General features: G+C 38.9%; 1 protein-coding gene across 2 annotated transcripts in view; it reads right to left on the minus strand.

Annotated features, from left to right (window-relative positions):
- The window catches only part of polr1c (RNA polymerase I and III subunit C), a 22,422-nt gene extending 10,842 nt beyond the window's left edge, over nucleotides 1–11,580 (minus strand). The window contains exons 1-5 of one of the 2 annotated variants that reach the window (XM_019872102.1): nucleotides 11,457–11,579; nucleotides 10,924–10,995; nucleotides 6,852–6,959; nucleotides 5,212–5,344; nucleotides 2,134–2,265 (exon numbers count right to left, since the gene is read on the minus strand). In XM_019872102.1, coding sequence (XP_019727661.1) covers nucleotides 2,134–2,265; nucleotides 5,212–5,344; nucleotides 6,852–6,959; nucleotides 10,924–10,995; nucleotides 11,457–11,525 — 514 coding nt within the window. In that variant the 5' untranslated portion in view covers nucleotides 11,526–11,579. Of the gene's footprint in view, nucleotides 1–2,133; nucleotides 2,266–5,211; nucleotides 5,345–6,851; nucleotides 6,960–10,923; nucleotides 10,996–11,456 lie in introns of both variants that reach the window. The other variant, XM_019872103.1, reaches the window with a different exon arrangement.
- Between the last annotated feature and the right edge of the window lie 373 nt (nucleotides 11,581–11,953).

Below are 11,953 nucleotides of genomic sequence, written 5' to 3' on the forward strand. Positions count from 1 at the left end.
GCGAGTTTTTATTGGTATTTTTAATTTAAATGAATGTTAACGGGATTAAATTTTTTCTCGCGAGATTAACGCGGCACACGTCACAGCGGATGTTTCGTTGCTCTATAGATAAGCCAGAAACAAAACAACAAGCGCGCTGCATAGCTCCACGCACGTTTGTTTTGCCAGCCACGGCAGTGCGAGACACCGAAAACGGATACTTAAAGAGTTTATGAATGGAAAGTTTAATTTTAAAAAGTTGCCAGATTGCTCCACTGACAAGACCAAAGTTACCTGTATCATACAGGTATGCGATTTATGCCACTGACGCGATTGTTACTTGTTTGGAACTATTTTGTGTGGAAGGTTACAGTGTTCCGTGTCCATCTAAATAGAGTGGGTGGAGCTTCTCTGTGTTTGTCTGACAGTGACGGTGCGCTGAGGCGGTGACATGACAACAAAAGTTCAGCGGTGCAGTGGTAGCGACCTAGCGAAAAAAAAACGTCTCCAGCGTTGTCATCGAACCAAGTCGGCAATGGCCTAAAAGAAATCCATAGGAGTGGGGCAACATCATGATGGAAAACTAGTTTTTAAAGAGGAAGATTAGAAAAATGGGAAAATTCAACTGCTAAAAAGATCAAAACAAAAAAAAAAGAATATGTTCACATTACAAAATGTGAAAACAATTTACAATTTTGCTACAGTGTGGCATTAAAAAAAGAAGCACGTAATCTGCTTTAGCGGGCCACAAACAATGATCCCGTGAGTTTGCAACCTGTGTACTGGGGATAATTTGTTTTGTAAACAGGAACAACAAACCAGCATATAGTTTACATTAGTCAATAATTAAAATTAAAATTAAAAGCTGCTGGAAACTGTAGGTACAGTAAGTATAATATAAGTGTATATATTTAAGTAAGTACAGTATAGTAAAAGTATTTAAGTATATATATTTAAGTAAGGAAGTATAAGGATATATATATGATTTTAACTGACTTACCAGGTTTGCCGACCTTTCGAATGTATGTAGTCGGACAAAAAATCTCCGTTCAAGTCGTTTTCCTCAAGCCGGGACCACTTGAACGTGTTCCTAACACTCGCGTCTATTGCACGTATGTCAGGTTGCCTGTCTAGCGGTTTGAACATTGCGCTGGGGCCGATCACGCATAAATTACTTTACACAAAACGCTATTCAAATACTCGACATTCAATGATTAATCTGCCTTTTGTGTGCACACGTGCACCCTTTGTGACTTCCGTTCTTGCCGAAATTTCGAAATCTCCAATATGGACGAGGCCATTAGAATGCGAGCGGAGGGGTGTTACTGTTACTAGTATTCGTGTCTCAACATAGCTATGCTCGTGAAAGCAAAACAACGAACTCAAACGCGTGTTCGTTCAATGTTGTCAACTAATATCTGGATTAATTTTAGGCAATTTTCCGGAGGAATTTTTAATGAAAATTTGAAAATCCGGAATTCCGGGAAAATCCGGAGGACTTTCATCACTGCTATCTGTAGGAGTTTGTTCGTAAATCAAAATGGGTGACTTCCTGGTAGGTTTGGCATCTGGCTCCATAGACTTTTATGTATGTCTTGGGCTGTTTGTTACTTATTCCTCCCAGTTTTCATAGCTCTTGGTCAAACGTAAAACCGAGAATGCTTTGTTAAAGTACCGGTAGGAATTTTTAAAGGCAAAATTTAATGGCCCGCCCCCATCATACATGTCAAAAAGTTTTGATTATTTCTTCTGTTGCTGTCACAGGTGTTGAGATGATGTCAACCTCGGTAGGGGGCACCATTCATACAGGCCCAATGTCAGTGCAAAGTTTGGGGTGTTTTCATTTTGGTGTGGGGCCTCAAAAATACAAATCTTTGCGGAGGGGAATAATAATAATAATAATAATACCATCAGAAAAAACTCGTTGCTGTTTGGGCCCCACTTATATATGTACATGATTGAATATTGAATTAAAAAATAACGTGCTTGTGCGTGTAGTGCTCGAAAATACTTGACTTCTTGAAAATACTTGACTTCTGACTTCTTTGAAAGCCCAGTAACTTGGTTAAAACTTGGGTATAAAAAGGTGAATTCATTTTGAAATTCCTTATTGCATAAAAAAATATACCATCGTGGCTTTGTTGTTCACCTTACCTTTGCTGTTTAAATAAAGTTCCCGTGGATCAGAAGAATCTTTGCTTGCGCTAGCATCCTTGTTGCATTTAATCTTCAAGCGTAGCTGAATTGTGTCTATTTCCGAAACTTCGTCCTCTGCGGACTCCTTATCTAAAATAAAACCATAACATCAGATGTCCTGTAAATTTCTGACATAAAAATCCCAAACAAAAAGTGCCACTATGTACAATATCTAGCAGCAAAGAGCAGAAAATGCAAAAATATCGGCTGATCCGATCCAGCTGATCAGATTGACGTAAAGTCTATGCATAGCATACAAAAATTGTTCATCTGCATTTAGTGTAGTGATATATAGACGATGTGCCTTTAAGCACATGATTATTAAACAGCTTTGGTGATTTACATGTTGAAACTTTTTTTGATCTTTGAAAATTGAAATCTTTGTATGAAAATTCTCACAAAAAATGCTGGGAACTCCCAGGCTCAGGTGCATGTAAACATCTCCTGAAAGTTTACCAGAGTAAATATTTTTCTCAAAAGTCAATACAAGTGAAATGTTTGTCATTCACAGACAAGTGCATCTTCAACATAGCTATGAGCCAGAAAAATAAACGTCTCATCAACAATTCCTGGCATTTTTATCCATGAGGGAGCAACTAAAGTTGAACATGATACCGTGGCCTTCAATTTTTTTGATGTGAATGTTTAATGTAGTTTAAAATGGAACCACAAACATCTATACAGAGTTGCACTAATACAATGAAAGTATCTAAAAAAAAAGAAATGAATGGAAAAGCTTGAAAGGCCCCACGCCAAAAAAAAAAACCCAAACCAAAAAAAACACGACTTGGTTTTCAATGTTGGTTTTATTTGAACTTTATAAGTGTTTCATTTTCCTTCATAAGCATGCATATTTTAGCATGCATATTTTAAAAGTACAGTGAACCCTCATTTATCATGGGGGTTACGTTCCAAAAAGAACCTGTGATAGGTGAAATCCGTGAAGTAGTCAGCTTTATTTTTTACAGTTATTATACAACATTGAACTATGTATACAATGCAGAGGCGATTGCTCTAAGACTGCAAGGGAAGCTCAGCTTCCCCTAAAATGACAAAAAGTAAGTGATCAAATATGTGTGTGTATTGTGTGGACATGTCATTGACTAAATATGCGCTACAACGCGCTCAACTTTTGTTCCGAATCAGCTTCTTATGACTGGTTACGACGCGACTTTCTTCTCATTCATTCCCGCAGCTTCACTGTGCTTTAAACTGTGTGGACGCCGAGCGTGTACAGCGCGGACGCTGGTCGTCGAGAGAGTTCAGGGTAGGTTGTCCTAAAGCATTGAAACGAGACGAGTCATTGGATAAATGCTGGTTTTGTCCCACCCATTGGACGCTCAGCGTCTCTGGGAGTCTATGGACAGTGGACGTTTATAGGCTGGCTCGGAAGCTCAGGTTTTCTGCATGATGATTAAATGATCTGTCTGAGTCTGAATCTCTTTTTGATTGACAGTGGAATGAGCCAATCACCGATCTTATGGTGAAGGCACCATTTTCATTTTTTTGAAAAGGAACGGAGAGTAGAATTCACGTATAAACAAACAGACACATTTTATGATGTAGGCCGAAATTGAGCTTCCCCTCCTTGACAGACCAGCATCCGCCACTCATACAATGAAACCAAAGACCAAAAATTTGCAAAGGTAAATTTGGCAAGCTGCACAGAGACGAGGTGCGGAGACTGTTCACGTTGGTCAGGCCCTTAGCCAATCAGGATGCAAAACACAATTCACTGTTTATAAAAAAAAGCATTAAAAAAACTGCACTAAAAAAATTTGTGAAACAGCGAAGCCCGGGAAGGTGAACCGCATGATAGCGAGGTTTCACTGTACTCAATTGAACTACACAATCAAAATGTGGTATGCACCTTAAAAAAAGATTATGAGGAACGCATTGTTTTTAGCATTACAAATTAGTATATTTTCAGAAACTAGGTTATGTGTTTTATTATGAGTTGCCGTAGATGGCTTCTGGCAAATACGTCATGTTCCGAATGCTCCGATTTCCCAACTCGTGAAGGCAACACGCACGACTGTGTGCTATTTCTGCTTCGATGGCAACAGCGGGCATACAAAATCTGTTTTGGTTGTGGATCAACGTGAATTCAGTGATTAATGCCTCCATAATCCATAGTAGATGTTAGAATAACAATCAGGGCATGGTTTTACAATTGCGGCAAACACACATGGTAAATCAGGCACTAGCCACAAAATGCTTCCTTTTTCGATGTCCCAGCATCACTGACTAATGCCGCCATAATCCATGAGTAGACGCTCATAACGTGCAATGGGACATTGCATTACGTAAAACACACACGGTAGCCAGCGTGTGCTCATATTAGCTACCAAACACGTCCCTCTGTCAGAAATACAGTATAATCATGAATCAGCCACAACGTGCTTCCTTTTTCAACGATCGATTATCACCGACATGCTGCCATTAAAGAGAGGTTTGCATAGCATGATGTATTTTTGGTGAAATGCACCCGGAAGTTCAGGCTCTATTGCTACATCGCGGGCCAAGCCATGACACCGCATTACCCACAACATTTACATCTCGGTTGACCTGGATAATCACAACTGGACGTGCGCGTCAGAGACAGGCATACAGCCAGCAGAAGGAGCGAGAGATGAGGCAGTTTCATGAAAAAAGCGGCAATTTACGAAGTCCATACTGTAAATAAACAACTCGTTGACCATTTAACCCTTTCAGGGAGAGCGGTTACTACAGTGGACAGCTGATCATGTTATCAGGTTACAGGTTATTATTATTTGTGGACGAAAGTGTTAATTGTCGATTCTGATCATCGACGTCATCGTGACTAATTGTGGCAGCCCCAAAGTCATTCAGTTAATTTGGTTCATTCAGTCAGGTTATGCATTTGAGGACAAAACTCTTCACTTCCAATCTCTTATATATTTTTCATTGATTATGCGGTTGACGTAGACATTTCAAAAGCATGCTCTAAGTAAATGATGCATTGCTCTCCTAAGTCAATGTAAAAAAACATCACAGATATGTATGAGGACTTACCAATACTTCTGTACTCAAACAGAGAGGGGTCAGCTTTGATGGGGATGAGGCCTAATCTCTGTGCCAGCACTTCATCTTGGACGATCGATGTGTTGTTGTAAATAAAAACCTTTTCAATGGCCATGGTGGGCACCTGGAAGCATAAGCAGATATTCTCACACAAAGCAACACATGACAATGAACACTTCTTTTCAGCTTGTCCCATTAGGAGTCGCCACAGAGTGTCCTCCTTTCCCATCGAAGTCTATCCTATAACACAACCTGCCCCCCTGTCTTCCCTCACTACATCCATCATCCTGCTCTTAGGCAGGCATCTTGTGCAGGCCATTCGTATCTGTCAGTGGTTCTTAACCTTGTTATAGGTACGAATCCAACCAGTTCATATGCACATTCACCGAACCCTTCATTAGTGAAAAATAAAAATATGATTTTCTTTTTTTTTTTTTTACAACTTCAAGACATTAAAAAAACACATTTATTAAAGCAGAAAAAGTCAACAAAATTAGTGTAAGTATAAAGTATAAGTTTTTTAATTGTGCACAAAATGCCAGTGACGGCCAAGCGGGTATGTCATAACCAATTGATATGTTGAGTCGGGTGTGTCTTAACCTCCGTGGCAGAGGTTCTGTCGAATGGAATCAAACATGGTACTTCTGCACTGAGAGGTTGCCATCCTCTTTCTAGCTTTTGCTCCAAAATATCTAACTTTGGCTGTCCTTCGAATGAGCTCATTTCGAATCCTATCCATCCTGGTGACTCCTAAAGAACACCTCAAGATCTTAATTTCCGCCACCTGCCCGCTCTACTTCCTTTCGTTTCTTCAGTGTCACTGTCTCTTATCCGTACATCAATTATAGCCGGCCACCCCACTGCAAATATCATTTCAGAAACTTTCCCCTGCATCCTGGCAGAGACTCTCAACACACCCATGACACCTACTCCACCCGTCCGTGAATTCAAGTATTTAACATATTATTGTTGAACTCTTAAGTTTTTGCTCACTTCAAGAACTACATTTTGATTTTAGCAATTTTTTGTAGTTTATTATTCATTTTAACTGAGCAAGGCACAGGTTTACCGATGCAGAAAATATTCAACTTGCTTTTTAAACATTAACTAGTTTGGGGTCAATGAAAAACGTTATTTACCCTAAAAATTCTAAATTCTACATTTTAGAACTGCAATATCGTGAAACTGTTCTATGTAAAATTTGCTCAAGGTTATCATATCTTCAGAATCCAATGCCTGCCAATACCCAACTGTAATAATGTGCAAGTGCATCTTTCAGTCAGCAAATATACCCTTTTAAAGAGCAGTTTTGAGCAAGATAAAGTTACATGATGGAGAAAGCTTGAACCTCTTCTTGTAGAGCCATTGGATTACTGCCATGTGTCAGAAATATGAAACCCAAGATTTTGGTTTTGCCTCTGCAGTGTCCCAAGCTAAAAGGATACTTTAGGTACTATTCATGCATCTCTACTTTCTTTGCATTTTTTTTCCTTTAAAACTTTGTGAATATATTGTAAGATGGTCATTTTGATCACTAAAGAGAAGATAAATCAATCGGAAATCTGTATTACTTTACTGTAGAGCAAAAACGATTTCATATGGAATCATGAAACTGCATCTAGGAAACAAACCTCTGCTAGTAAGATCCTTCTGAAAGCATTGGCGATAGCTGCATCGACCCCCGCCATGTCAAACTCCATCAAGTTTTCAGTGAGCTCTCCAACATCAATTCTGAAGTGCTGCAAAACATGTGAGTATGTAATTATTGCAATACAGTACACCCCCCTGTCTCCTCTGCACAACAAAAGCAACCGGGGCAAGCAGGTCCTCTCACTTACTTAACGGAAACATAAAAGCCCATATCATGTTTGTTTGTTTGTTGTTTATTGTTATTTATTTGTTATATATGATTAACATAAAAACATATACAGTAATAAATTCACAGAAAGTAAGGTAAGTAAAATAGTAAAAAGGAAAGAGAAATCAGTCATCATACAACACAATTATTATGTTCAAAGGAGTAGGAAGAAGTAAAAAACTTATCTAGCCCTACCCCAATGTGATGTGATCCAAAACACAAACAGCGAATAACTAGGAAATATGTTGAAAAAGTTGAAAAAGTTTCCTAAATGAGTGCCCAGTGTCCAGAAAAGCACCACAGAAATCAAATGCATTATTAAGATTATTAAAGATCAGATTTTATTCCGAAAGCAAACGCTGCAAGACGCCTTCTCACCCATGAGCGTCAGTAAGGCACAAATGGGTTATTTTCAAGCTTCAATGTAAACAGTAACACTGTGTTCACATTGTAGGCATATCTGATTCCATTCAGATTCCTCCTCAAATCCAATATACAGGACTGACTGTCCACACTGTATTTAGCAAATGCACAAATGGGACCTGGCCCTGTTCGGACTGGGCCATATTATTAACCCATCTGACGGTTTAGTGTGGTCACGACGTCGGAACGAAGGCGCCATCAAGCACGTGGAGTGTATGACATCGCTGCCTCAAATACCGTATTTTCCGGACTATATGTCACATTTTTTTCCAGTGCGATTTATACTCTGGAGCGATTTATGTATGAAATTATTAACACATTAGTGTATTATATCATTTCACGTTATTTTCACATTAAACCCCAAGAGGGCGCGCTATGCCTAAGTTGATAAATCGACCATGAGGCCGACATAAGCGATGTAGAAGAGGAAGCGCTGCATCTTTTACCTGCGGAGTTGTTTAAAAGTGACACAGAGGATGAGGATTTCATTGGATTTAGTGATGTGGAGAGACACTGATAGTTTGGTAAACTTGTTAGGATGTCCTTTATGCTACCGTTATCTGAATAACTCTTAATGTGTGACGTGAACATACCAGGCACGTTCTCAGTTCGTATTTTATGCCTCAAGTTACGTTAGCATATCTTACACTTATTCAGCCTGTTGTTCTCTATTTTTATTTGCCTTTCAAGTTGACATGGCTGTTCTTGGTGTTGGATTTTATCAAATAAATTTCCCCCAAAATTACGACTTATACTCCAGTGCGACTTATGTTTTTATCTGCGTTATTTTGCATTTTATGGCTGGTGCGACTTATACTCAGGAGCGACTAGTAGTCCAGAAAGTACGGTACGTGAAATGATCTTTTATGCCACATGCCGGCCTCTTTCCTATCAATGCGTGCAGGTGACAGTGCTTGAAAGGGAGACGATACAGACAATCATCTGTGAATCTGCAAAGGTGTTTTTAGGAACAGCTTAGTAACATGCTCTAAAAGGTGGATTTAGTCATACACACATCCATACACTTATTTTCTGTATGGGTTTCTCAGAAAGTGTGGTCCAACCGAGTGGTAAAACGCTGACCCATCCTTGAGAGTCATTATTTTCTCCCCTTTACGATCAATCACCAGATTTCACTGCTCACAATACTCAAGGTATTCTGAAGACATAAAATGAATAACTTGACTGAGATATGTGCTGTTGTTTGCCCGTGAATGTATTTTTAGTGGTGAAAAATAGCCATCGTGGCCACTTCCCCTTCATATATGACTACACAGCCATGCAATGAAGAGGCCATTCGACCCTTAAAATGGATCAGATTTAAAACCAGCTATTACCAATGGACTGGCAGAATGTCAAAGCAACAAAATACTTCATCGAGGAACATGCTGTCCATGATATGATGATAATACGTCGCCAAAAAAAGAAAAACAAAAAAGGTTAGGTTCATTTGTTTCCAAGAGGTGGCACTCATGATCTACTATTAGGGCTGAGTTTAAAATTGAACATAAGCGGTTCAGATAATGGATAGATGGATGGATTAGTCGAATCGATTTTCCTTTTCATAGTCTCATATCGATTCAGAAAACCATAAACCTAACCTTTTAATACATGTTTTTCCCATAAATTCAAGTGACTTCGCACGTCACGCAAGATCTCATCACTACTCAAGAGTAGCGTGTAAACACAACATGGCAGAAGCACTGAAATCAGCTACGAAAGGCTTGAAGGCAAATGTCTGGAAGTTTTCTTGGTTTAAAAAAAATACAAAGACAGCAATGGACTCAAACTTTGCGAGACAGTTCATGGAATGTTTAATGCGATGAATACAGTATGTTTTTGCCACTTTTTATTTATTTATTTTGTTTTTTACACAGCTTGGCGGGTAGCTCAAATTGATTTACATTATTATTTATCGTTTTGATCTGGTCACATTCAATAAAACGTACATGATTAATGTAACCGTATTGGATTTAATTCTTAATGTAAATATTAATATTTTACAAATGCACCAAGTTAGAGCAAAAAGTTTCTACTATTTTCAGCAATGCTTCTTCTGAGAATGTCTTCCATATGAAAGTAAAATTGGTACTGCCCGAAATCCTGAACTGAATCAAAAATTAGTAAAAGTGAATCATAAATTGTATCAAATCGTTTTGGAAATCTGAGTTGATAACCAACCCTATCTACAACTGCAATTTGCTGTATACTTCAGAGATGAAAGTGGACTTTTCTGAAAATTCCAGAATAAATAAATAAATAAATACACACACACACACACACACACACACACACACACACACACACGCATGAATTAGTTTACGCAAAACGCTATTCAAATACTCGACATTCAATGATTAATCTTCCTTTTGTGTTCACACGTGTACCCTTTGTGGCTTCCGTTTGGGCCGAAATTTCGAAATCTCCAAGATATGGCGAGGCCATGAGAATGCGAGGCAAGGGTATTACTGTTGTGGCGACACCATTCAAGGTAAGCGAGCCTCAGCAGTCGATATTCCGCTGCTCTCTGCTGTGCGTGCTTCAGCGCGAACATGTACGCAAGCGCGTCTTTTGATTTCAACCAATCAGCGTCGACGCAAATGACGTCACACACGACAACAGCTAAGCTAAGTTAGCCGAGACGACACTCGAACGGACGGACACGATTTTCTGCCAATCTGTGTTTTTCCCTTTTTGGCCAAATATATATTTTACGACAACTGTCTTGTTGACGGCCTCTTTTATTCTTTCCACTGGGGTTTAGCGGGTGTGTTTATAAAGAGACGAAAATTGTTTGGGGACTATCCCCCACGTTCTAGTTGAGATGGTATAACCCAAGAGGCAAAATGACGCTTGCTACTGTTGTTGCGAGTTGCCATTCGTTCTACTAAACCATAAGTCAAACGCCATCATGTCTTCTGTCGTTATTACACAAACAAAAATCTCTTTACTGTTACTAGTGTTAGTGCCTCAATATGGCTACGCTCGTGAAAGCAATACAACGAACTCAAACGCGTCTTCGTTCAATGTTGTCAACTAATATCCGGATTAATTTTATTATTTATTTTATTTTCCTCAATTCTCCGGAGAAATTTTCATAAAAATTTGAAAAACCCGGAATTCCGGGAAAATCCGGAGGACTTTCATCTCTGATACTTCCAGCGGGACGACCTGATATAAACTGAACTGAAAGTTAAATGGAATCGCTGTAAAATACGATATTACCATTTTTTTAAACTATTTTTTTTCTTTTAATTCTACAATGTGTTAACTATGTGTCAAGTGTGACATCCTTTTCATTGGTCATGCAAATTCAATAAAAAAACATGGCTCTCATGTCACACTCTTGGACCATACTTACTAAGAACCACCCATACACAAATCCATTCAGTAATCATAAAACATAATTACTATTTATGTACCTTCTGGAATTTCTGCATATCCCAAGTGTCATTATAGCCAGGGTAGTTTCCAGGGAAATCAGTTGTGTGAACCTGAAGTGAACAAGTGTATCCGTAAGCTTAGTAAATTATTATATGTACATTGTGACAATGTTAAGCAAACATTTAAAGGTCATATACACACGTGGAGATAGAGAGAGAGAGAGAGAGAGAGAGAGAGAGAGAGAGAGAGAGAAAGAGAGAGAGTGCACTGATGCTGAGATTTTGTGTAAAATTAAAATTTGCAATCCCTTAGAAATTGGGTGTGAATGTTGAGATGCAAGGAAAAAAAGACGAAAATGCTGGTAATAAACTGTGCTAAGCAGTAGTGCATTGAACATTTATTTAGGAATTTAGATTTACAAGAGCATAAGAAACAATGTTTTGACGAATGTTGCAACGAGTATTACCAGTACCATTTTCATACTTTACTTGCCGAACTAACATAAAATTCAATTGTTTTACTTAACGTGGAAAACGGGGAATTCATACGGCAAAACGTAAACATAACTTACATTTCTCACGCAAAATTCTCCTAAAATAACGCGATTACGGACGTCCTCCACGTTTCCACGGTCTGCCATTTCCGTTTCTATCTTCAATTTTCTTCTTCTTCTTCTTCTTCTTCTTCTTCTTTTCTTCTTCTTTCTTCTTCTTCTTCTTCTTCTTCTTCTTCTTCTTCTTCTTCTTCTTCTTCTTCTTCTTCTTCTTCTTCTTCTTCTTCTTCTTCTTCTTCTTCTTCTTCTTCTTCTTCTTCTTCTTCTTTTTCTTCTTCTTTGTCGATATCGTTGTCAAGACGGAGGCTGTGTCCAAATTCACAGGCGAAGTATCAACGTCCTCAAAGGGTCCTACGTCATGCAGACTCCGTGGACTGCATAAAGTTTGGACACTACGTGTGTCCATCTTGTGCAGGAAGTGACGTCACCCAAACGAAAAGCCGGCTTTCGGAGGACCCAACCTGTGAATTCGGACACAGCCATGATCTTGGGCCCCTCCACGATGTAAAACGAGC

The sequence above is a fragment of the Hippocampus comes genome, unplaced genomic scaffold, assembly GCF_001891065.2.
Source record: "Hippocampus comes isolate QL1 unplaced genomic scaffold, H_comes_QL1_v1.1 scaffold269, whole genome shotgun sequence".
NCBI lineage: Eukaryota > Metazoa > Chordata > Actinopteri > Syngnathiformes > Syngnathidae > Hippocampus > Hippocampus comes.